The sequence below is a fragment of the Microplitis demolitor genome, chromosome 1 (assembly GCF_026212275.2).
Source record: "Microplitis demolitor isolate Queensland-Clemson2020A chromosome 1, iyMicDemo2.1a, whole genome shotgun sequence".
Classification (NCBI taxonomy): Eukaryota; Metazoa; Arthropoda; class Insecta; order Hymenoptera; family Braconidae; genus Microplitis; species Microplitis demolitor.
This window is the reverse complement of record NC_068545.1, coordinates 11,584,666-11,609,834: the sequence shown is the minus strand read 5'-3', so window position 1 is coordinate 11,609,834 and position 25,169 is coordinate 11,584,666. Positions and strand designations below refer to the sequence as shown.

The window sequence follows — 25,169 nt, the reverse complement described above, 5'->3', positions numbered from 1 at the left end:
TTAGAGGTGGCTGTTGATAATTTTCGATTTTTATTTAGTAACATCGAAACAAATACATAACTTCCGAAAAAATCAAGATACAAAAAATGTCTCTCCAAACATTTTGTAGCAATTTTACGGATCTACAAAATAGATCGTCTGTGAATTTTGCATAAATTCAACCATTCACAAGATATCCGACGCCAGAGTTTCATACAATTCGAAGAACTTGTTTTTGCTCGTTCTGAATTTTATACCATGTCAACTAATGAGAATTGAGTAATTCTCAATACAGTTTTTTGTAGGAAATTGAATACTCTGCAAAAAAGTCTCGTATCATTTTTTGATAAATCCATCGGTTCAAAAGTTATTGGAGCTTGAAGTCAAGTTAGAGTAAATTTCGAGATCTTTTAACTTTTTCCGTGAAAATATCGGACTAATCAGAAAATGTCATAGAATCTTTTTTGTAGACAATTTCATTCCCTGAAAATTATCCCTGATAAATTTTTTGAAATCCCATTTGTTTCTTAGTTATTTACATTTTAACGCCAAGCTCCTAAAAAAATAATGTTCTAATCGATTTTAAGAACTTGGCATTAAAATTGAAATAACTAGAAAACAATCCAGAATTTAAAAGAAATTTATCGATAATAATTTGTAGAAATTAAAATTGTCTACAAAAAAAATTCTATGATATTTTATGATTAGTCCGATAGTTTCACCAGAAAAATAAAAAGATCTCGAAATTTACTCTAATTTGACTTCAAGCTCCAATAACTTTTGAACCAATGAATTTATCAAAAAATGATAAGAGACTTTTTTTGTGGAGCATTCAATTTCCTACAAAAAAAACTGCATTGAGCATTTGCGAATTCTCATTAGTTGACATGGTATAAAATTCAGAACGATCAAAAACAAGTTCTTCGAATTGTATGAAACTCTGACGTCGGATATCTTATGAATGGTTGAATTTATGCAAAATTCACAAACGACCTTTTTTGTAGATCTGTAAAATTGCTACAAAATGTTTGGAGAGACATTTTTAGTATCTTGATTTTTTCGGAAGTTATGAATTTTTTTCGATGTTACTAAATTAGAAATCGAAAATTATCAACAGCCACCTCTAAATATCAACATTAAGAGCTCAAATTTTAACTGTCACCATATTTAAAGAAACCTTTTCAATTTTTCAATGTTCATCAAAAAAATAAAAATAGTCCCCTAATTTAAAACAGTCTACTATACATATATATATAAATATATATTATAACGGTGGGCCCTGGCTACTTCGTGTCCAGTAGCCACGAACCACAGTTAAATAATTTCCCGACTAAATAATTAATTATTAATAATAAATATAAATTTTAATTACGATGTTGCTGGTTCTGAACGCGGGAAATAAATCTCAGAGATGGGTCGACTCGCTTTGACCGGACACGCGGCTGAAATTAACTTATTCTAAAGACACTGGTGATGAAAAGTAATTTCCTTGAGACTTAATTTAATTATTATATACAAATAATTTTATTTAACCAAATCCCAAGATATGTACAAAATTTCCCCTTTACTTATAATTAATAAAGGTCCAGCGACAACAAATTAAATATATTTAGACGTAATTATTTAATGGACACGGGGTAATAAATTAAATAATTATTTAGAGTAAAGTATTACGTTGAAGAGAGAGAGTATAAAATAATAATTTTATCATAAATCTTATCTGGTTTGTTGTATTCGACGTACCGACGGAACTGGACGCCGCTGCATCATAGACCTCCTCTTCTTGATCCTGACTGTGGTATATGACTTGATGTTAGATATATTCACAAATCACTTAGATAATAACTTAATAAAATTTGGTTTTGTAAACCAGTTTATATAGATAATAAAATTAATTTTAAAATTTACAGTTTTCACAAATAAGGAAATCGAGTGAACCGAATGTCTAATCGCGAGGATGTCGTTGTCACTGCTTCGACTTGAGTGTCGATCTATCTAGCTGAACACTTGAACTTGAGTGTCCCTTGAATTGAATTCTATTCCTCGCCTGCACTTGAATCGTCGGACTAAATGACTAGATATCGTTAGGCCGACTCAAATAAATTGTTATGAGTCCTGGTGCTAGAGTGGGACCTCGCTAAGCGTCCTCAGTCCACTCTAGTTGATGGCCAGGGCCTAAGTCCCTGAGCAAGTGTTCGCTGGCCCTTTTATATCTTAATTTTGGAGGGGTGGAACTACCCCACTGTCGTCTAAGTTCGAATTCGATCTAGGTGGCCTCTAACATGGCCCCCAAGTGACTAAGGAAGTGTTAATTAATATACAAATTATTCTAATAGATGGCCGTAGAATCAGTTAGACTTTGCGCTCGATTTTCAAATCGTAAAATCAAAACGCACGTTTACACTCCCCGTCGCCAGACTTGAAGATCGGGCGCAATTTCACACCATGGCTAGTCCTTCAAAATGTACTTATCAGTCTTCACTTGAACCTTTTTGATAAAATCTCCAACCTAATCCTTCAGTGCATTAAATATTACAATACAATTTATAATACAATGATTATCGCCGATTACAATACAAATTTACACATTTTAAATATACAATAGTCAATTTACAAAAGCCAAATAACAATATATAATATACATTTCACAATAACATAATTTAATATACAAAATTTCAAATTTGTATTACAAGTTTATTCTAAATATCATACAATTTTATTTTAAATATTATTAATAGAAATTCAAATCACCCAAATTTCCTAGACTACATGGCATACCGGGAACGTCTACGAAACTTGGTTCTTCGGATTCGTCTGAACCAATTGACATAATAAAATCGCTAGCCTCTAAAGTCTCTAAGATTTTTTGATGTATTTCATTCGGATTAATTTCGACCGAAGGAAAAGAACGATCAAGACCGGCGCAAATTTCTTCGAATAAATTATTAGACATTGGTAAATTAACCATGGGCTGTGCTTCTTCCCTCAAGCCTTCCCAGTGATTAATTTCGTCGGAATTTAAAATGGGTGGATTAATTTTGTCATTATTTAAAACCGATAAATTATTATTTAAAACCAATAAATTATTAAAACTAGATACGTTATTATTTAAAACAGATAAATTATTAAATATTGATAAACCGTTCACATTATCATATAAATCGGAAAAATTGCGCGAATGGATTTTCTTCGACATCCAAATTTTCTAAATTACTACCACTACTAATTTCATCGATAGCATCATACCAAATTTCATTTTCTACGACGTGAGATAAATTATTTTTCTCTATAACTGGACTGCATAGGTCAAATAAATTGACCTCAGTCTCAAATTTATTATCATTATTATTTAAAACGGAGCTAGTCGAATTTAACGCCTGATTTTCTAATATGAAATCACCTATTAGTTCACCACTGGTTAAAGCAATCGGACCGACAGTACTCTCTAAGACGCCGTCTAGTCTTGTTATTAAATTGCTACCTACTACATCTTTAAATTTAAATTCTTCTACTGGACCGACAGTACTCTCTAAGACGCCGTCTGGACCTGTTATCAACTTTTTACTAATTAAGTTTTCTTTGACCGGACCGACAGTACTCTCTAAGACGCCGTCTGGTTCCGAATCTTCTTTTATTAATTTATTGATTTGTTTAGTTGGACCGACAGTACTCTCTAAGACGCCGTCTGGTTCCAAACTTGAATTTATTAAATTTTCAACATTAAAATCTACGACTGGACCGACAGTACGCTCTAAGCCGCCGTCTGATTCCGAGTTACTATTTGTTACATTAATTACTTTAATTCTTTTAAATTTATATGGTTTATTCAACCAGGCTTCATGTGAACTATTACGACTAGGGCTCCGATTTCCCCATATTATTTGTTTGAGAGACCTTCTACGTTTCGCGCCCTTTATCCTCGGGGAATAGGAGGGCGAAGCTAGTTTTTTGAACGATCAGTACGACTAGCGTTGATAACACTGGTCGGTTGAGCTTCGACGCAATTAGCATGGTTGTTTAGATTATTTAAATTATCATAATTATTATTAACATTATTATTATTACGAACAAAACGATTAGAACGGTTTCCACGATTATTACGATTATCATTTCTTTTAAAATTATTTGAATTTGAATTCGGGTTTCCCCTATTAACATTATTTACATTTGGTTGCCCACGATTTAGGTTATAATTGTTACCATTATTATTAAAATTATTATGATTTGAATTAATATTTGACCGAACGGGAACGTTTGACGGACGTAAATTTGAACCTGCCGTAAACCCGGACCTAAATGAATCGGCATTTAATTTAAAACAATTTTGTCTTACGTGTCCTATTTTAAAACAATAATTACAGACATCTACTCTGTTATTTATACACTGTTCAGATAGATGACCATTTTGCCCGCAGTTAAAACAAAAGTATTGGTCGAAATTACGACCAGCAGTAACTTCACTAAACGTACGCGATATGACATTTGAGTTGCCACTATTATTCGCGTTGTAGGAATAACGTACTCGATTCTTTGGAGATTTATTTGATGAAAAATTATTTTGAGGAGTTTGGACAGTAGCTGTCGATGCACAAACAATTAATTTGCCGTCATCACCCTCTCTAATTTCCTCGATAACGAGTGGTTGTTTATCATTCATCATCTCAACCAAAATTGGAGTACGCGGGAACGAATGCACTGCTGAGAATCGCGATTTTTCTTTTGTCTTAGCGTGCGACCTATCGGATGGCTCAGACACACGTTTATTTTCTTCTAATAGCGCGGCAGCCTCATGTAATACCGATAAGAGGTCATCGTAAGTGTTCACTGACCTAGAGAATACTAAGGTGGAAAGATTTCTAGGCAAGTGATTACGGATGCACGTAACCTGTTCCGATTCAGGGGGTGGGTTACGCATCTCACTATATTTTTGTTGAACTCTAAAAGTGAAATCAATTGACGATTCACCAGATTCTGGTCTCAACTGACCAATTTCCATCAATAACTGAGTGTCCGTCTTTTGTGAGCCAAATGCTCTTAAAAATTCCCGTTTAAAATGGTCATAATCAGACCAATGTCTGCTGTACACGTCGTACCACTTAGTAACTTTCCCAGTAAAAACATACCCAAGAATTTTCACGAAATCCGTTATGAGCCAACCCTCGCGAAACGCCATGGCTTCAAATGAAGCCAAGAAACTATTGGCTGATAAATCGCCTTGCGGAAAACGTACTGGCCGCGCTCTGACAATTTCTCTTATATCGCGCCATTTGCGTAATGAAACCGCCGCGGCGTTTGGTATCACTGAATTATTCGCCCTAGGTTGGTCATAGTATTCTTGATATCTTTCTTGACCATTATTAATTCGATAACCAGCGTAATTTCCATCAAAATTATTATTATTATTGCCAGCAAATGAATTATCCCGTAATATTTGAAAATTATTGTCATAATTATTACCGTAATTATTTATTGGTGGATTATTATTTTGAATTTCGCTGGGGGTATTGCAACAATAGTTATTGCCGTTTAAATTATTATTTAAATTATTGTTATGCACTCCACTAGGATTAATAACGGGGTGATCGTTACTATTATTGTTTAAATTATGATTATAATTATTGTTACTGAGACCGACCGTATTGTTACGAACATTATTTATTCCACTGGTACTTGATTGTAAATTTACCGGGAGGGCTGAGGTCGTAGCAGCCCTATTTTCATGATTCAAGTGACCTGTACTACACTCCCCGTCGCCGAAACTGTGAGTTATCTCGCGAACAGTTTGTGTAATTGTCTGTACAGGCACTTGCGGATTGTTCACCGGTTGCACGTTCATAGCTAAGGTCAGATTTTGTAGACAATTTAAAATCTGAGCCAGGACAGCTTGAGTTGTCGCTTGATCAGCCTGTGCAGAAACTGGAACGGTGCCAGGCAGAAAAACGGATCCCGCATTAGGCTGAATTTGTTGAGGAAGTACCGGTGGGGAGTTTTCTATGAATACTTCGTCCATAGACGCCCGTAAATTATTATTAATATTTGTCAAATGTAAATTTGATTGTGCATTTGTATTTACGGCCTGTGGGTCGTTCATTTGAATTGACCCAGACGATGTTGTAACAGTAACTGGTGTGGTGATAACGGTACTGGGTAGTGTCGCGGTAGTAATCGGTATAGCGGTGGTCACTGTCGTGACCATAGTCGTGGTAGTTGCTACCATATTCCCCAAGCTGCGCCTTACTGGCGGTCTAACTTGCTGTGGGGTGTCCGAAGTCACGATCAGGTTAGGTAAACCGGGTAACAGATTGGGATTCGACATCGTCGAGGTCGCTGACGAAATCGTAGTACTTGATGTTATTGTGCACGTAGTCGAGGGTGGTGAATGCACTACCCTGTTCTGATTCCTACCGTTTGAGGAACTAATTCCTTCGAAGATTATCTCTTCACTTTCCCGCCTACCCGATTGTTGGACCGAACGCTTTGAGTTTTGACGCGTCACTGGTCGAGTGTTACTCATAATACGATTATTGGGACTTAATTTTGATTTATATTAGCTGGTAAGACAAGCAGCTTACGAGCCCCAATAATACTTAATATAAAATTTAATTACCGGTAGTAAATCCAAATAAGTTAAAATATTTCTTTTGTCACTTATTAAAATTAAAATTTATTTATTTGTTACCGGATTAAGAATTTATTGTAATTACTAGGTAACGACAGTTATGACTCGGTAATCCCTAACAATGACAGTTTTTTTTCAAATTAAATTAAATTTAATTTAAATTAACTATAATGGTTTAAGTAATAAACCACAAATCTATTGAATTTTAATTTGTTTAAAATTATTATAAAGAAAATTTTAGACAATGGCTAAAATTTTAAGCTACTGTTTTATTTTATTTATTAGCTGATAATTTCTAATCTTTCCGACGCTTAAAGCTTCAAGCCCTGAATTCTATATTAAACGATAAAGATTTTAACTATTTAATTTAATTTATTTAATTGAAAGATTTACCCAGACTTAAGTCTAGTAAGTAACTTTGAAATTAATATAACGTATTATTTTTATCGAACAGTTATTTTATACTGACTCATTCACTTAGTGAGTTTTATTTTAATATTCAAACTGTGGTTTATTTTAAACCAAAGTAATTAAATTATTTGTCTTTGTTTTATTAAAATTTAACTTGTGATTTTTACTAATTAATTTTTCTTTTACAATTTTAATTCAATTAATTTTATTAACAAAATTTTACTGTCACTGTTAGTTTTGGAAGTGTATAAATTTTGTTTCCTAATTTATTTTATTTTACTTAGTTTATTTTAGTTTCTTTACCAGAGAAAATTTACAAAGAAACAAACAAGTGATTTTATTGTGTTTATTTCTCTAAGCTTAGTGTCGTACCTATTGTATATACTATGAGTAACGCATACGACCAACGCGTAAGGCTTTGACCTTGTCTTGGTCTTCACGAGACCACCGGAATTTATCGATTTTTTTCACTACCACGATTTCAATTTTAATTTTATTCTCTCACTCAATATTTTATATTTTAAAATTTAAGTCTTTTACTCGCTATTTAGCCAGTTCATATTTTAGAGAAATTATTATAATTTTTATAAATTTAGTTTAAATAATTTTGGGCAACCAATATATATATAGTTTAGCACAGTCAATCCAATACTCAGCCCCAAAACTTCCCGCTGTTTTCGACCTCAAAGATCTCGAAAACATTAGTGTAAATATATTTTCGAGCTCTTCGAGCTCGAAAATGCTATCACATGCAATTGTTTTTTTATGATCTTTTCAAGCTCTAACAACTTACCTGTTATGCTGAAGTTTGAAAATTTAAGAATCGAAAATCATCAATGAAGCGGTTTTTAAAATTTAGTTCCTTATTTTGTTCAGTAAAATAAGTGTATTGAGGCAGAAATCAATGTCAGGGATCAAAATCAGGATTTAAATAAATTTTGACTCATGTAAGAAACAATAAAATATGAAATATCCTATAAAAATATTAAAAACTACGTTTTATCGATTTTTTTGTTGATAATATGATTTAAACTAAAAACCAAGTTCGATGACATTATGTGATCGAAAAAAACCATAAAAAAGATGAGTTGGTATGATATCAGGCACATTTTAGTACGTTATATTCTGATTTATCCGGAACAAATAACATAAAATGTTATTTTTTTAACTTTTCAACACCGATATCTTTTGAACTAATCAATCGATTTTGATAGTTGACGTGGAAATCGGCGCGTTTTATTGAATTCTACAGCTGATTAAAATTTGAGATCGATCGCGTCAGTCGTTTCGAAAATATTTAGAAAAAACCGTTTTTCACCATTTCTTTCTCCCGCGATAACTCTCGAACGAATTATCCGATTTTAATGTTTGAGGTGGCAATCGACGCGTTTTATTGAGTACTAGAGCAGATTAGATTTTGAAGTCAATCGTATAAGTCGTTTTTGAGAAATCAATAAAAAACTAAAAAAAAATTTTTTTTTTTTTCGTAATTCGCAAATATTTTCGAGTCTATTCGATCAAATAATCTGAAATTTTCAGGAAAGTTCATGGCCAACAAGCTCTTTTGATTGCCACCTCAACCATCCAAATCGATTCATTAGTTCAAAAGTTACAAAGAGTTTACATACATACATACACACACACACACACACACACACACACACACACACACACACACACACACACATACATACACACACTCGGACATCATTCTGAAAATAGTCAGAATAGCTTCCTAGGACCTCAAAACGTCGACATCTGATGAAAACTCGATTTTCGAAAATCGGGGTGAAAACAAAAACTTCCCGAAATTTTTGAAAATCGTCGATTTTCTTAGCGGGAAGTTAAAAAAAATTTATTTTGGACCACTCTAATTTATATATATATATATATATATATATATATATATATATATATATATATATATATATATATATATATATATATATATATATATATTACCAGTGTCATATGTCTCTTTAATCTCTCTTATATTTTAAACTTATCAATAAGAGATAAATATCAATTATAAGTGGCATTGACCTATTTGTTTATTAATCTATCATGAATAGAATTACCGATTCCATAAAAAATCTTTGAGCTTAATATGTAATCTTTCATTTCTAAATATCTAAATATTGGTTAGCGCCGTTTTTGATCATTTTAATGAATTTATAAATCTAGAATTTTCAATGAATTATGTAAGTTTTCATCAATACATATTTCGTTACATATGTATATTTGGGTTTCTAACCTCGTTTACTCGAAACTAGTTTGTCAATTCAAGATTTTAGTAATACGTATTACAATTAAATTAGTTTTACTCGTACATTTATATATAAAAATATAAGAATATTAACAGTATTTAAATCGTAGATTAAAGATATTGGATTGAAAAACTGACCTTCAAAAATTGACTTCAACCTTTGTAAAAAAGTACAAGGGCCGCCTTCGTTTTAAACTAAGCGCGAGCTACCGAAAAGTCAAAGAGGTGCTGAAAATTTTCGAAAAATCTACCTTGCATTTTGGCTGCCAGGTGGCATTTTTTTTTATTGCAAACTATATATTCATTAAAACAATAAAAATGAATAAGGGTAAATATTGTTAAAGTATGTTTTATTTTTTTTTTTTTTTATTAGGCATTTTTTTACTTAAGTTTATGCTATTGTAAAGTTATGGACATGTTAAAAACAAAATAGATTTTGTAAGTATAAAACTTTCAATCGATTATTTATATCTTTAGATGAGTCTTCTAAGAGAACACTGAATATTGATGGTCCCATAGATTTTGATCAAATGCAGTTCAGCTAAAAAGATGATTGACCCTCATCTATTGTATCTAGCAAAAATTTCTGCTTTTTTATTAAATGGTTGATATTCTTTAACTTTATTTATTTTTTTTTTTTTTTTCGAAGAACTTTGCAATATTTATTAATCATTTTGTTTTATTCATTACATAAACTTAAACCTCTTCATTTTAGTTCTGCTCCAAGACTATTGTCGATTAGTCAGAATACTTTGATATTCTTATTAAGTAACTGATGTCCGTGAAATTCCATTCTGTTTTAACATGAAATGATTTCTCAAACTAGTTTATACTTAACGACATGTGGTTTTGAACAAAATTTCAATATTGTTAGAAAAAGTTTATATATTGCACAGATTCTGTAGTTTAAAGAGCATTGGCACTTAGTTAGCTCATTTTCATACGTTTTTGTTCGCTTATAGTTGGAGAATCTAAAATATTTTCAAATTCACAATTTATTATCACATTTATATAATTATTTATCGTTTTAAATTACGGTAATTACTCACTTCCATTTGAAGTCACATCATAATTATTGATTATCTGATAAGTTTGGTTCTTCTGAAATTAATGAAAAGATTATTTCAATTTCGGAGTGATCAGATAAATTTAATTAACATGAATATAGTTATTACATCACCCATTACAGCTATCGGAGTAGTTCCAGTTGCAATAGCGACTTGATGCTCAATGAGGTAAAACATGTATTCATCGTAAAGTAATCGGATCAGATGAAAAGATCCAAAACTGGCAGCACTGCGTAATGTCAAATCACGGATAACCATAGAACTGAAAATGAAAAATAAATTCTTAAGCTAGTTTTGATGAATATGTTTTATACACAAGCCATTCCATCGAATGAAAAAAATTTTTGGTCCGTGACTATTTTTTTAATTACATTTATTTCGTACATTTTTACTACAGTAAATTTTCCTGAGTCAAATTCAACACAAATCGTGTGTAAAAAATCTGTCTATCGGTTTAACCTTCGGGTCAGCCCTAAAACTTCCCGCTGTTTTCGTGCTCTTTGAGCTCGAGGAGCTCAAAAATACTGTTGTGAATACATTTTCGAGCACTTCGAACTCGAAAATACTATTGTATGCCATTATTTTCGGAAAAACCGTTTTTTAGCATTTCTTTCTCCCACGATATCTTACGAACGAATAAACCGATTGAGATGGTTTAGGCGGCAATCGACGTGTTTTATTAAATTCTTGTGCTGATTAGATTTTGGAATTGATTGATCGAGCCATTTCAGAAAAATTTGAAAAAAACTGAAAAAAAAAATTGTTTTTTTTGTTTTTCTTCCATATCTTAGAGTCTATTTGATCGATCGATGTGAAATTTTCAGAAAAGTTGACGGCCAATAAACTCTTTTGATTGCCACCTCAAACATTTTAATCAGTCAATTCATTAAAAAGATATTAAGAGTTTACATCCATACACACATACACACACACACACTCGGACATCCTTCTGAAAATAGTCAGAATAGCTTCCTAAGACTTCAAAACGTCGACATCTGATGAAAACTCGATTTTCGAAAATCGGGGTGAAACCTATAACTTCACGAATTTTTGAAAATTAATCATTTTCTTAGCGGGAAGTTGAAAATTTTGTAATGCTTTTACGGCCATTTTTAGTCAAAGAATTAGTTTTTCGTTCAATGGGACACTGTTGAATTTTTTCAAAAAAATTACCGGAATGCTATGTTGAAAAATAAAATTTTCGAGCCATAAACCGAGGCATCAAATAACTTCTAGTAAAATAAATTAGAAAATAATTTTTTTTTATGTTATTTTAATTTAATTTTCTTCTAAGATCGTAGAATATTTTCAGATAGTCTCACAATACATAATATTATTTTTTCCAAGTATTTTCAGTGGGTAATATATTATCTTACACGAAAATGTATAATTTATGTACTTCTTCTGCAATTTATTGTATCTTTTTAAATTAAAATTCAAATATATCAACCGTTACAACGTATTATTCACATTCATTACTCTTAAATCTATTACGTTATTATCGGTAGTACTTATCTAATATCACTTTGGGATAATATTTTGAGACTATTTGGAGAAATTACGTGATTTTAGGAAGAAAATGAATTAAAATTACTGATTAAAAATTGTTTTTTACTTTTTTTACTAGGTTATATGATGCCTATCGTGGGTTATGGCTCAAAAATTGTATTTTTCAACATAGAATTTTGGGAATTTTCCTGAAAAAAGTTAAGTGTCCTGTAACGGGGTAAAATTAAACTCATTCAAATAATTTAAATTTAAATTGTCTTTAAATTCCCCGCGGTTGGTTAATTATCGAAACCCGATTAACCCCGTGATTTAGTTTATCGACTGGTCCCCGGGAAACGCCAATTTTGGAGGTTCATCCTCCCTCCTTACTTAGGAACTAATAAGAGTAGGAAAATTTACGAAAATAGCCGAGGGGTCTCGGACTTAGATATTAGTGAGTGCACGAGGTGATTTTTCACAGAGTCGGACGGACCGGCAAGAAGACCAGCTGGAACTGCACGTGAAATACAAAGGTAATTAAACAAGCTCTGGAGAGGTTAGAGTAGAACCTTCCTGAAGCTATAATTATATGAATCAGACTGAATTTCTTGTATCCGGCAGGAGGCCGATACAATTCAAGGGAGACAACTGATTTGTATTGAATTTTTCACAGATCTAACAAATAAAATAAATTAAAAAGAGAGCTGAGAGAAAAGAGCAAAGGAACGAGGAATTCGGCAGGAGGGCTGCACGAGACAGACAGGAAAACAAGAACGCCACGAAAAAAGAGGTAAATAAATTGTCGGCAGTAGCCACAATTTATTAACAATTAATTTTCCGTAATTAGTAAGTAATTATTATTCGTGGACAGTCGCCATTTCCGAGTCGTTCAATATGAAATAGAATTCTCGGCAGAAGCCAGAATTCTTTTATTAATTAGTTACGCGGTCCGTCGGACAAAATTCTCGGCAGAGAGGCAAAAATTTTGAATTATAAATTTCTAAGATTGAAAAAAATTTCTCGGCGTGGAGCCAGAAATTAGAATAGTTTTAAGTCAAATTTTTATTACAATTTAATCGGTAATAATTAATAAAAGAATCATATACATAAGAATTAATGGGACTGAGAATATATTCCATAACCAAGTGCTGTGAATAGTGATAAAAAAATATTGAGAAATTAAATAAATAAAAATTGAGTAGAATAAATTGATGTCAGTAAAATTAGTAAAATTTTGTAAAGAAAAAAATCTAAAGTTTAACGCGAAGAAAAAGACACGAAATAAAGAGAGACAGACTGAGACGCGCGAATTAGAGAGAGATAGCGTCAGTTACTCGAGTCAGAAAATCTATTAATTGATGTGATAGTTTACTGGGAAATATGATAAATTAAAATAAATGATTATATATAAGAGGAAATAAAAGTTAATTAAATTAGGTAAATTTAAAATATAAGAGAAAATTTTAAGGAAATTAAATTCTGTGTGTGTGAATTAAGCCCAGTGGACAGGAAAGAGATTAATTAAACGCTCGCGTGTGTGTGTGTGTGTGTTTTAAAGAAAAATGATATTTTAATTAGTTCCTTCATTACTGAAATAAAAAAAACTCGATCGTTAAATAATTTAAAACCTCATACAATTTTAATATAATTTTATAATTAATTATTAACTTGACATAAATTATTGTTATTTATTTATAATAATAGTTGTCATTGATCTACTGTCATTTAAATTCTACTGTAATGGTTTTTTCCTTTTATACGGTCGGTTATTAATAATAATAATAATAATAATAATAATAACAATAATAATAATAATAATAATAATAATAATAATAATAATAATAATAATATAAATAATTATACACTGTCAAAATTGCAGAGTGAACGCAGAGATTTTTATTAAAAATTTTGGAAATAATTAGATCCAGGGGATCTAACAAGTTGCCTATTTTGTTTAGTATAAAGTCCAGGGGATTAAGTAATTAATGTAGTAAAGTCCGGTGGACTCCGATGTAATAAAATAATTATAAGTAAAGTGAAACCCGGTGGAGTAAAATTGTTTGTGATAAATAAAATTGTTAAATATATTAATAAAAGTATTGTGTAATAAATTTAATTCCTCATCCTATCTCACTCTTATAAAATTCAACGACTCTGAAATTTTCTAAACTTAACATCTCCGGTTCTGGAAGGCCGAGTCTTATCTTCCAGTGGCGCCCTTATTAAAATCAATTAATAAAGGGGCCAAATTTGACAAGGTTGAAAATTACCCTGTTACAGTCCCATTAAACGAAAAACAAATTTTTTGACTAAAAATGGCCAACAAAGCATTACAAAATTTTTTGTTTCTGATTTTAAATTTTTTTTCAGAAAGAGTGTTAAAAATCTAACAAAATGACCCCCCATAACGTGAGATTATCATAACTATAATCAAAGTTATATTCTTTTTAAGCGAAAATAATAGTTCCGGAAGGGCCCCGTCTGGTAGAAAGATGACATACAGAGCTCTTAAAGATAACATTTTCCTGATCTGACATCCGAAATAGTTATCCCGAAGGTAACAGAAAGATATCAGAAAAGCTTCTTACGTGCCATCTGCGGATATCTTTAACAGCTCATCGGTTAGACGTCAGAAAGATAACATTTTTTAGAGATCTTAAAGAAATAATTTTACGGAGATCATAATGGCAACAATTTGGGTTTTTCATATCCATGATATCTCCCAATTACAAATGGCTGAGAAGCTCTGAGATGAATTTGCGCAAGAATGGGATAAAGTTGACTCGTCGAACTTTTAGCAATCGGCAGCCCATCGATATTAATATTAATGACAATCAAGTCCGGTAGAGTATAATAATCAATAATTCTCAATTGATCAGTCAAAGCATTTTTTAACCCGTAATGAAAATATTGATGAGGAGGAACTTCACGAGTTACTATCGGTGTTTCCGGTGTACCAAGTAAGGTCCGAGAATCAAGAGGTAGATTAGTGATTTCTTCTTGATTTGATATTTTTAATATTTTTAGGAGTTTATTCGCTGCTTCACGTGATATATTGAAATCAGTCACCCACTGAGTTAGTTTTAATGATAAACTTGTTTCATTGATAGCTACGAAAGCATTTTTTTTTAATTAATTACAGATCGATAATGTACGTGAGTCAGAATTGCCACTAGTTTCACTGTCAGAACTGTAATTACTTATTTCATTTTCATTAAGTTTTTCGCTATCAATATTATTGTCTGCATTAATATTTTTTTCATTATCAACATCATCCGATTCATCACAAGATATATTATTACTAACAAACCATGAATTATTTTCTACTGTTTCACTGTCATCACTAGATGGATTTTCAAAATTATGTAATTTATTCAAAAAACAACGTATTCGTTTATTTTTTTTAACTTTACATAAATTTTTAAAATTTTTTCTTTTCGACATTTTGCTATTGTATTTATAATAACTAATTATATGTAATTACTTAAAAGCAGAATCAACAAATAATATTTATAGTCATTGGTACTTATAGGTTACAATGACATTAGCTGACGAAAGTTGAGGTTATAACCCTCGCAGTTTTGCGAATGCCGTAAAAATGCCGTAAATTTTCGGCATTTATGCACATGCCGTAGATTTACCGTAATAATTTGGTGTTAATATGGTTATATTGGCCAGTTTTTTTCCTGGAGTTATGCCATATACTTACTGCACTTATGCTGTAGAGTTACTAGATAACTACAGTAATATTACTATAAAAATGCCGAACTTTTACCGAAAAAATGCTGTAAAAAAAACACAACAACACCGAACTTTTACCAAAAAAATGCTGTATAAAAACTATAATACGATAATGTTATAATAATAAAATCGTTGTTTTTGTGATAATAATACCGTCAGTATCCTGCAATTTCGCCAGATTTAAGCTGATAAAATAGAAAATTGTAAAAAAATATGGTTTTATTTTTTGTTCGCTTCTGCATTTAAAATCATCGAAAATGTGCAAAATGTAATATTTTTTATTTTATTTTATTGATTCACACAATTCTTACTCAAACAAAAACATGTAAGTGAAAATAACTATCTGTGAAAATTGATGTTTTCAATTTTCTTAAGTTTATTTGTATCCATCTGAATACAATTAGTAACATATTTCAAGTAAGTGATTTGGCATAATGGCTACCAGATCAGAGCTTGAACAAATAGGTCTCGGGATCGATTCGGGTGTTTTTATTATTTTTTTTTTTTTTTTCATGACAGTTATTTAATATACAACTTTATAAGGTTCTATATAATTATATGAAATTATATATAACTGAATAAAATTTTATATAATTATATATAAATTTTTTTACGGGTAGAACGGTTTGATGCTGCAAAAATGCCGAAAATATACTGTAAATATGCTGTACAATTACTGTTTTAATTTTGTGAAAATACCGTATTTTTTCTGTTTTATTACCGTAAATATTAGGAATTCATTTCGTAAATTTTTGGTAATAATGCGCAAAAAAACTGGCTAAAATAACTCGAGTAATACCATATTTATGCAGTATTTATACCGTATAATTCCGGTATTATTTCGGTATTTCCAAAACCGCGAGGGAATAGTCTCATAATAAAGATATTTGTTTGATGTTCTAGAGACATCCATAAATAGTTATTATTTTGCTAACTTTTAGATTTTTTGTAAGTGACCTCAACATAAAGTTATCAAAACGATAACATTTTTCTGAGCTCTTAAAGGTACCATTTTTTGGATAACATTATGTCATCTTTTTGACATTGATCCCGGACGGGATAGTACGTTCAAGTATTTTTTTTAAATTTTTAAAAATCTAAGTTCTTGGTGTTCTTGTGATTTCAGACTTTTTTTGTGAAAGTATTACTTTTAATGCAGTCTGAGATCAATGTACGCGCATTGAACGTGAATTTGGCGCAACTTTATACAGCGAATCTGTTTTTGTGGGCGATTTCAAATATTTTTGTAGAGCAAAATCATTTACTTAACCATTCTTTTGATAAAAAACTTTTTTCTGAAATGTAAAAAAAGAAAATTTTTGAAAAGAAGTTATTGCTTCAAGTTCTAAATTATTGTTTGATGCGTATTAATCCGTCAATCTCAAAGCATTAAAAATTTCCTACAATTTGTAACGGGGTAAAATTTAATTTATCATCAAGGAAAATCGTAATTTTCCACGGCTGGTCAGTTACCCGAGCCGTAACCCCAAATAAGTACCCGTTTTTCGACTTATCGCCGGGTGCGCTAATTGAAGAAGCTCGGACTTCTGCCCCACAATTAATTAAGTGGGGAGGTCATTTTCCGGAAGTTGCCGAAAATGACCGAGCTGAAAATATATAACCACAGGACAGTAGTAAAAATCGAAGGGAGTCGGTCGAGCCGACAAGCTGGACGGACATCCATCTGCTGTGAGTCTGATCCATGAGGCCGGAAGCCCAGTGAAGACCAAAAAACCTCAGATAGGCGCCAAGGGTAACATCCGGTGAATAAGTGCAAATTTTAGTGTTAACATCGTAATGCTGTGCGTTAATTAATTCTCGGCAGGTAAGCCAGAATTAATAAACTAATTAATATCGAGTATAAAACCATCAAAAGTATTAGTAAACCAGCGACTCCAATAGATAAAATTATTACTTAAATATTAAGTGGTTATTAAATATTTTTAGTATAATAAATTCTCGACGGGGAAGACAGAATTTATTGCATAGAAATAAAGTTAAAATTAACCACGTGCTTGGTCAAATAATTATCGGCAGCGAGGCCAGAATTTATTAATCATTAATTATAAATTAAGGAGAAAAATTTCTCGGCGGTAAAGCGAGAAATAATCGATAAGAATTTAGCAAGTAAGAATTAATTTAAGAATGCTATAATAATTAAAAGAAAAATTCAAGTACAAAATTTAATAAGACTGAAAAATTTTAAATAAAAAACTCAGTGCTGTGAAAATAGTGATTAAAGATTGAGTTTAATGAATTAATTTTGAGTCATAAATTGATGTCAGTAAATAATAAATTGTTAAAGAAATTGAAGTTAAACGCGAAGAAATAAAGTCGTGTCGTGTCGAATAGTAAATTATTATAATTAAAAAGGAAAAATTTATAGTCGTTAAAATTAACTTTTAAAATCGGAAAATTTTAATTGCAAAATAAAGTGTGTGTGTGAGTTAAGTCCAGTGGACAGTAAATTAAATGAGTGTGTGTGTGTGTGTGTGTGTGTGTGTGTGTGTGTGTGTGTGTGTGTGTGTGTGTGTGTGTGTGTGTGTGTGTGTGTGTGTGTGTGTGTGTGTGTGTGTGTGTGTGTGTGTGTGTGTGTGTGTGTGTGTGTGTGTGTGTGTAAGAGATAAAATAATTCCAGGGGAATTAAAATTTTAATTAAGATCCAGGGGATCTGGCAAGTTGCCGTTATTCTAATTAATATTTATATAAGTCCAGGGGACTCAGTATTTGTTAATAAAGTCCAGGGGACTAAATAATTTATGGTAATAAAGTCCAGGGGACAATTTCATTGAAGATCCAGGAGATCAGGCCGGTGTCCAAATTTATTGTAAGTCCAGGGAACTAAATAGTTTTCTTTTAAGTAATAAAGTCCAGGGGATTCGTAGTTGTAAGAATATAAAGTCTGGTCGACAAACTTTGTTATAAATAAACTATAAGTGAAGTAAAAACCCGCCGAGTAAAATTGTTATGTGGTAAATAAAATTTGATAATTATATTAGTTAAAATATTGTGTATAATTGAGTTTAATTCCTCATCCTTTCTCACTCTCGTAAAATTCAACGACCCTGATTTTTTTGAAATTAACATCTCCAGTTCTGGAAGGCCGAGTCTTATCTTCCAGTGGCGGCCTTATTAAGATCAATTAATAAAGGGGTCAAATTTAGCAAGGTTGAAAAATACCCTGTTACAAATTTAACGGCAAGTTGTTCTCAACTATGAGATATTCCCACAATTATCGACTGTCATGTTTGGAAGGTAAGTTTACAGAAGAGTATCCTGAAAGTTGATAAGAAGTGGCTGAAAAACAACAGTTATTTTTAATTTGTCAGGAAGTTGTCGGGAAGTTGACGTTAACTAATTAAACGACAACTCTTTACAGTCAATTTTACGTCAAATTCAGGTAGTAGTTTTCCGTACATTTGCATCTAAAGTGGCTATCAGTACCTATCCAAAGTAACTTTTTTTCTTCAGTTTCATTCCATAACTTTTCATCAACACTTCCTGCCAATTTGACTTCAAAATTTGATTGACGATTTACGACAACTTAAAATTCAAATTGTACTTATATTGTAGTAAAATGTAGGAATATCTCATAATTGGAAACAGCTTGTCGTCAACTTAATTATAACTCTTGCTGAGCTAACATCTGTAGGAAATTAACTGCTCTATAAAAATGGTGTCTTATGTTTCGGTGATTAAATCAAGAGTACAAAAAATATTCATCACCAAACATTAATGTGTACTGAGTTTAAAAGTTTTTGATGAGATAATCGGAAAATTTTAATTCAATTTATAAATTTTATAAAAATTTCATTTTTTGTCATTAATATAAGTATTATTTGACTTTTATTTCCAACATTTTTGAAAACTTCTTTTCAATAATTCTAAATATTTTATTTTTAATTATTAGAAATCACAATTATGTTGTTTTTTTTCGATATTGTCTTCAAAACGGCTTTAAAAATTTTTCCACTATAGCTAGATATTGTCCTAGGAAAAATTTCTTCTATAGAGAATTTTTGTTTTGTATTTTATTTCTTGTCGCAAGTTGTTAAAGAGCATCAAGAAAATTATCCTACTTACAATAAAAAATTGTTTAAAAATTAATAACTCAGTTGAAAATTGAAATAAAAAACTTTTTTATGACTATTTGGACATTTTCTTTCTCTAAAACTGAAATACAATACAATATATTTATAATGAAAACTTTATTTTTTTTATCAACAAATAATGAACTAAGCAATAAATAATGTACAATTTATTTTTTTAAATGTAGACAAAGATACTTACACATTAAAGAAAACTTGAAAAATATTTTAAAGTTTCTCAGCTGATAAAAAATGAAATTCGCGTAAATTTTCTCAAAACTCATAAATAACATTGAAATTTTTCGATTATCTTATCAAAAACTGTTAAAATCAGTACACATGAAAGTTTGATGATTATTATCTTTTAAACGCTTAATTTAATCGCCAAAACATAAGATACCATTTTTATAGAGCACTTAATTCCCTACAAAAGTAAATATTGCACATTTTATAATAGTCATTTATTGTCGAGTTATAAACTTGATAAACAATAATGAAATTTGTCTTAAAATGATCAAACTTAAATCGTCAACATCATTGGAATGGTGAGGTTTTCGGAAAAAATATTAGATATCTTTTTTGTAGAGCATTCAATTTCCTACAAAATTTTTTCAGAAGATTTTTTGGTACAATCAATTAATGATGAAGTTTGAATTTTTTTCTATTGGACTGAGAAAAAAATAAAAAACTGCGACGCGGAGGATCTTCCTATTAAAATTAAGAGCTCATATTTGGTGAGAATTTTTTTAAGGTGTCTAGCAACCCATTTTTCAATGGCATGTGTAAAAAAAAAAAATAGTTGATTTTTTTGACACACCCTCATATATATTGTAACGAATGTGAAACTGATGTTTTAAAATATTTGAATAATTAGAAAACAAATGCCTTCTTCTCTTGTTTTATAGATGCGCGACTAGAGTCAGTCAGTCTTATATTGACATCTTAACAGCAAGCATCTGTATATCAATAAACTATATCTCTCTTGCCTTTCTTTTACTGCTGATAATTGTGGTGTTATTATTTCTAATATTAGTGTGTTATCATTGTAGTGTATAAGTGATATTAATTTATAAGTACCAGTCACTACAATTTGGTGTCAGAAGTGCGCGTAACCTTCGTGTGTCGTGTGAACTTACAAATATAAAATTAAAATAAAAATATCTGTCGAAATATCGTGACGTAATACCGTACGATGAACGGTGGGGCTCAATAAGTTATAGATCAAATTGAACGGAATATAGTATAGTGCCGGATAGCTCAACTGGTAGAGCACTCGGCGCGATACCGACATGGTCTGGGTTCGATTCCCAGTTCGGGCTATCTATATTTTTCTCAATTTATCTATAAATTGTATTATTGAGAAGATTTGCATGTTTTAGGTTTCCACTATATTAAATTGGTGGAAAAGGCAAAGATTAAAAAAAAAAAAAAAAAAAAACGATCGTGATTCTTATGATATTACTAAAGACGCAAATAATAATATATTTAAAAAATAAATAAATCAATTCAGTGATCAATTAAACGAGTTTAGTGAAAACATTTTTTTTTAATTTGTGGTGAAGTGCGTATTTAAATTTATTTAAATTTATTGATGAATTAAATAAATTTTGTGAATATTAAAGCGCGTGTAGCAATATAAGTAAATTCGGTGATTAATTAAAAAAAAAAAAAAAAAGTTCCGTGGGTGTGTTATAGTGTTAAAGTTCACGTGGTAATATGAATAAACTCGGTGATGAATTAAATAAGTTTTGTGGATATGTTTTATAACCCTGATTAAACAAAACGATTTGTGACTATTAAAACTGTTTTAATCGTTTTAAATCATCATGAATCGTCAATTGATGATTCAAGAGGGTTAAAAACGATTAAATTTTTAATCGTTTTGAATCGTTTTTAATCTTCATGCAGGACCAGAAATTGCTATATATTATTTTACGATTAAGGATGATTCATGACGATTAAGAATTGTAAATCGTTATCAATTGTAAAATAATATTGCAATTTCTGGTTCCGCATGAAAATTAAAAACGATTTATGATGATTTGAAATTTTAATCGGCATCGATCGTTTTTAATCGTAAAATAATAAATCGTCTTTTGATGATTAGAGACGATTAATTGTGAAAAACTATGACGATTATGACGATTAATGATGATTAAATTTTTAATCGTTTTAAATCGTCACAAATCGTTTTGTTTAATCAGGGAATATAGATTTCAAATGCGTATAATGATTTAAATGAATTCAGTAATTAAATAATTAAGTTTTGTGAAAATATTTTTCTTAATCGGTGTCAATGTGCGTATTTGAATTTACTCGCGTGATATACTACATATATAAAAAAAAAAGGTTTGTGATTAATAAATTAGTGTTATGGAAATATTTCTATTAATTGATGTTAAAGTACGAGTATACGTAATTACGTGTGTGATAAAAATATAAAACAATAGTGATCAAAACATTAAACGCCGGATAATGTTATTTTTTTTTTTTTTAAAACAGTGAAGCCGGAAGAATATTTTTTTTTTTAGCATCATTTGAGGAGTTGGAGTTAAAGTTATGAACAACTTAAAAATTCGGAAAGGGTAAATTGGTGATGTATCATTATTTCATAATAATAGTAGTTAAGTAAAATAAAAAATAAAAGAAACGCCATTTTATCAAACACAAATTAACTAAAAATATCGTGATATCCAACCACTCTTTTGTTTTGTAATCGATTAACGTGATTAATAAACCGGGTATATTTAATGATTTTGTGTCGAAGAACGATAGATAAAAAAAAAAAATTTTGTATAAATAGTCAATTTGAAAATATTTTTTTATTGTCCTGTCGGGGCTGTGTAATACCTCAAGTATTTTGTTGAGTCGTTGAATATAAATTTAGACGCATAAATAAGGAATTTTGTAAAACTACTGAGATTACTATCATGATTTAAATTTAAGAAAAAAAAAAAAATGTCAATATTAACGGAAATAATTTTGATTACTTCAATGCGATTGGGAAGGTCCTTATTAAATTGAAAATAAATTAAATAACGTAGTTTACAGAATTAGGAGAATACCAAATGGAAAATATAAAGTCGTACATGTAAATCGACTTGCACCATACTATGATCAATAAGAGAAAATAAGAGAGAATTAACTACATTGGTGGAGTCCTGGTCTTGGAGAATTTTGCATTGCTGTTATCCATTTGAAGGATGTGGACTTGGGCGAATTTAGAGGCTAAGAAAGCCCGGATGGCCGAATCTAGAGACGTAGGTGTCTTCAGTATCTAAGTAATTTATATCGTACGTTCTGGTAACCAATTGAATTTATTATCATAAAATTATTCAACTAATTAACTGAACAAAATATAATAAAATATAATAACCTCCTTCTGGGTGAATAATTAATTAAATTGGACATTGGATAATTATTAAGAAAAACACGAAAGTGAGTTTTTGAGTAAAGTTGAGAAATCTAGTCAGAGTTTTGAAGCCGCCATATTGGGCGTGGTCATTTTAAAGTAAATTCAGTTTCTCTCTCACTAACTCGTGTCGTCTATTTATTGTCGCGATTTTATTTATCTTATTTAATTATTGTAAAGTGGGATTCTGTTGTCTGGGAAAATTGGTTAAATAAATTGTTAATTATTTCATATAGATGTATCACCTAAACAAATCTCTTATTTTATAAGCTACCTATACTCTCAGGATTCCTAATCATATCCTTGTGACCAGGATCGGGTATTCCCCGCCCTATAGATGAGCTAGTCACATAAAACAGTTGATTTATCAACTGAATTTAATCTTGGCTTCCTGGACAGGGGGTCACACCCTGGACTAGGGGTCTCGGTTATAATGGAGTAACGTTTAGCTACAGTTATGGGTTTTGTTAAGCAAAATTATAGTAACGATTTAAAATCAGAATTATGGAAATTGATATGGAATATTGTTTGAGATTTAAGTTTGAGATAATGATAAAGTTTGAGTTTTGGTTTACAGTTTTAAAATTTTGAGTATGTGGAGAAGTCAGTGTTACCCCGGAGCGGGACTTGAATTAGTCACAGGGTATCATCTGATGATAGAACCTAGTTCTATCTCTATGAGACTTCTTGGTAGATTGCAGAGGTCTAGCTGAAATGCTAGCGCTCCAGTATATAAGGAATCTGATGGATGCGGTATGGGATCAGTTTTTGAGTTTTGGTTTGGCAGGCCTCAACAGTAATTTGTGACCGTTGCTGTTGTGGAAACCGTTTGGACATTTTTAATTGTTTTAGTCTGACAGGCCTCAGAGGACAAGCCATGACCACTTGTACCGCTGAGGAAGTCATAGGTCACTTAGTTTTAAGTTTTACGATCCCAGATGAAGTCTGTTCCAAGAGAGCAGCTACCAAGGATATCCATACTCAGAATGAGTTAGTGAGTACGTTTGGTGAGGTATAGCCTCCAGTTACCGATAAAGTAGTAATTGAGTTTGATTTATGAATTTAGAATATAGAAGTCAGTTATTAATAATGATAAGATTAAGTTTTGGATTTTGGGATTTGAGTAAAAGAAGTCGAAGGGAGACCTTCGAAGAGTACGGACGTGAGCATTCAGTTCTGGTCGCTCGAAGCGAGCAGACGTCTCTAGTAATGGCGCTACAGTTCATGCCATTGCGGAAAGCTACAGATTAAGAATTATTGTTACAGAATTATTATTTAAAACAGTGTAAGATGTTACTTGATATTTTATTCATCAGCAATCAGGTATGAAATAATTATTATAATTATTAATAATTAATCGAGTTCGAGTCAGAGTCTTGAGATATCATACGACTATTTAATTAATGAAAAGATTTAAGATCTGAGAGAATAATGAGAATATTGTTACAGTTAGAGTCATGTTCACGATTGATTGTTAATATTATTTTTAGAAAATAATCATAAGAAATATGTTTAGTAAATAAGTATTAAACCAATTTTCGTCTAATTAACGTCAATATTAGATCCATGTACGTTAGTTTTACAAGTTTTGTTAAAAAAATCTTCCAGGATATTGATTTTATAGATTATTGTTCTAGTTTACCGAATATTATTAGATTGTTATTTAGCTCTGGTAATTAATTAATTTATTTGTAATGTATCGCTACGCATCATTTAGATGTCAGTTTACTTTTTGTTAAGATTAAATTTTATTATTATTAGATTCAGTATTTTGTTATAAAGTGAAATTGTTTGTACGATGCTACAGTATTTTGTTCTTTGTTAAATTGAGATTTTGGAGATTATTGTTGTTGAATAAAAATTGCAAATTCACTAATAATCTACATAAATTTGGAAAGATGTAACCCGGACCACTCCCTCTCTCCATAAACCTACACACTGAGTGACACCATGGCATACCGTAACTCTGTTTTTAGTTTTCCAGTCTTTGTTTTTGTTTTTGCTTATAAGTTCTGAGCATTGAAGTTTCAGTTTTAGTTTATTATTAATGCGTGGTTTTGGTGATAGTTCCACAGATCAAAAATTTATCTAATTCTTA

At 30.8% G+C, this 25,169-nt stretch overlaps 1 protein-coding gene across 4 annotated transcripts in view; it reads right to left on the bottom strand.

Moving 5' to 3' along the window:
• Positions 1-9,644: 9,644 nt before the first annotated feature.
• Positions 9,645-25,169, bottom strand: part of LOC103575181 (DNA-binding protein RFX2) — a 246,426-nt gene continuing 230,901 nt past the window's right edge. For 3 of the 4 annotated variants that reach the window (XM_053737591.1, XM_053737602.1, XM_053737599.1), the window contains 3 exons: positions 10,451-10,604; positions 10,325-10,376; positions 9,645-10,246 (listed from right to left, as the gene is read on the bottom strand). In XM_053737591.1, the coding sequence (XP_053593566.1) occupies positions 10,203-10,246; positions 10,325-10,376; positions 10,451-10,604 (250 nt within the window). In that variant the 3' untranslated portion in view covers positions 9,645-10,202. The remainder of the gene's footprint in view (positions 10,247-10,324; positions 10,377-10,450; positions 10,605-25,169) is intronic. The other variant, XM_053737601.1, reaches the window with a different exon arrangement.